Source organism: Thermothelomyces heterothallicus (assembly GCF_042370625.1).
Source record: "Thermothelomyces heterothallicus CBS 202.75 unplaced genomic scaffold P884_scaffold_5, whole genome shotgun sequence".
In the NCBI taxonomy this organism is placed as follows: domain Eukaryota; kingdom Fungi; phylum Ascomycota; class Sordariomycetes; order Sordariales; family Chaetomiaceae; genus Thermothelomyces; species Thermothelomyces heterothallicus.
Window position 1 is genome coordinate 1,438,014 of NW_027192566.1, and position 1,723 is coordinate 1,439,736.

At 51.8% G+C, this 1,723-nt stretch overlaps 1 protein-coding gene across 1 annotated transcript in view; it reads right to left on the bottom strand.

The window, feature by feature from the left end:
- The window catches only part of P884DRAFT_195273 (RmlC-like cupin domain-containing protein), a gene marked incomplete at both ends in the record, with an annotated part of 1,193 nt that extends 548 nt beyond the window's left edge, over positions 1 to 645 (bottom strand). The window contains 2 exons of the mRNA XM_069437896.1: positions 4 to 433; positions 507 to 645. Coding sequence (XP_069299858.1) covers positions 4 to 433; positions 507 to 645 — 569 coding nt within the window. The remainder of the gene's footprint in view (positions 1 to 3; positions 434 to 506) is intronic.
- Between the last annotated feature and the right edge of the window lie 1,078 nt (positions 646 to 1,723).

Sequence of the window (1,723 nt, forward strand, 5' to 3'; positions counted from 1 at the left end):
TACCCAACCTTGTCGAAGTCGGGATCGTCGAATACAAGGAGGAATTCATTCTCGTCCTCCAGACCCTGGACAGTGTGCGCCACACCCTTGGGGAAGTACCAGATGTCGCCAAAGTTGAGCTTCTCAACCTGGTACTTCCCGTTCTCGTCAACTGCCGAGATGAGAACGGACCCCGCATACACGAAGCCCCATTCGGCGACACGGTGCCAATGGAGCTCGCGGATTGCGCCCTTGGACAGGTGTTGTTGCGCAGCCGAGATGTCGTGGCTCTGGGGGAGGTCCTGGATGACCTGCTCGCGGAGCCATCCTCCCCTGAAGATCCTTGTCTTAGAGTCCGAGAAGCGCCACTTGAGATTCGGGACTATTCCGTTGTCTGTGGACTGCTTCCCGAGATTGTCGGAATTGTCGATATCAATCTGCCGGTTTGTCCCGCCTAGATTTCTTAGCATGATGTTTGTTCACCGTCACAGAGAGCCCGAGCTGGCGGGAGGACAGGTAACACATACCCAAAAGAGGAGCACCCTTCCCGTTCCCGTCGATTGGATGCCCGTTGTCAAACTGAGGCCCGCTGGTGGTGGATGGAAGCGCGGCCCCAAGCACGGCGGGCAGCAGAGCCAACGCCGACAGCTGCAGTGCGGCCCTCATGTTGTAATACTGTGACAGCAACCCCCCCGGAGATGATGTCAATGACGGTGTTGGGAAGCAAGCAGTCCACAACGAACGACGCGAGAGACGAGCTTTGCGGAAGAAAGCCCGACTCAGGACATTGCACCAGCTCGTGGCCAGGCTTCGTTTTATATCTCTTCCGACGATATTGTCGTTACCTTCCCAGTTCTCACACCCCACTGTTCGTCCGTTGCTGCAATGATTCTAGTACGTAACATCACGCCTAATATCGACCACAATTATTATTAAATGCTCCCTCACCAGCCAATGGTACGGACCCAGACCTCAATGATTTCGCTTCCTCGCCCGGTTGCGGTTGAGTGGTCTCGAAGAAAAGGGGTATGTCGCCGTCCTGTATTTGGAATTCTCGACAGGAGATCCAAATGGGCTACGCCGGGGGCGCAATGTCGTGATCGTGGGGGGTTCGCGGAAAAGAGAAGGTTACCTTGGTGAAGGTTCTCTTGGCACCACACCTAAGAGTGGTTTATAGCAGACAGGCACGCGGCAGGATGACGACATTTTCGAACATCCTCACGAAATTCAGCTGCGCCAAGAACGGTATAGGAGAGACGCATTAGGCGACAATGGAATAGAGATCGACGCTGAGAACGCGCCAGTCTTTCAGATCTTGCGGTTGATCGAGCAAACTAGACTCAAAAACATGGTCGCAGAGGTAATCAGCATGAAGGGCATTGATCTTGGCTAAATACTCGATATCGAGAATCTTTGTTAGGATGAGCCACGTGCTCTAGAGTCAATGATCATATCATTACTAACAGATAGCTCGCTTGGACGCTGTGGCGTCGAAGAGCCTCGAATGAAGGTTCTAGGGAGGCAGTCAAGCTTTTGTTATCAACCTTGATATTCTCCTAGTATAGAAAGTTGAATGGAAACGTAAAGCTTCGTTGATTCTGCCCTTGCAAAGTGCAAGGTTAGATTAAAATGGCAACCGAGGTCTGGACGATAAGTGTGTGTATGTACATACTACCCAGTACATATTTAGGGGACCTTATTAATTATAGAGCGCGTGATGCAACAATGCCAGATGTTCAATTGT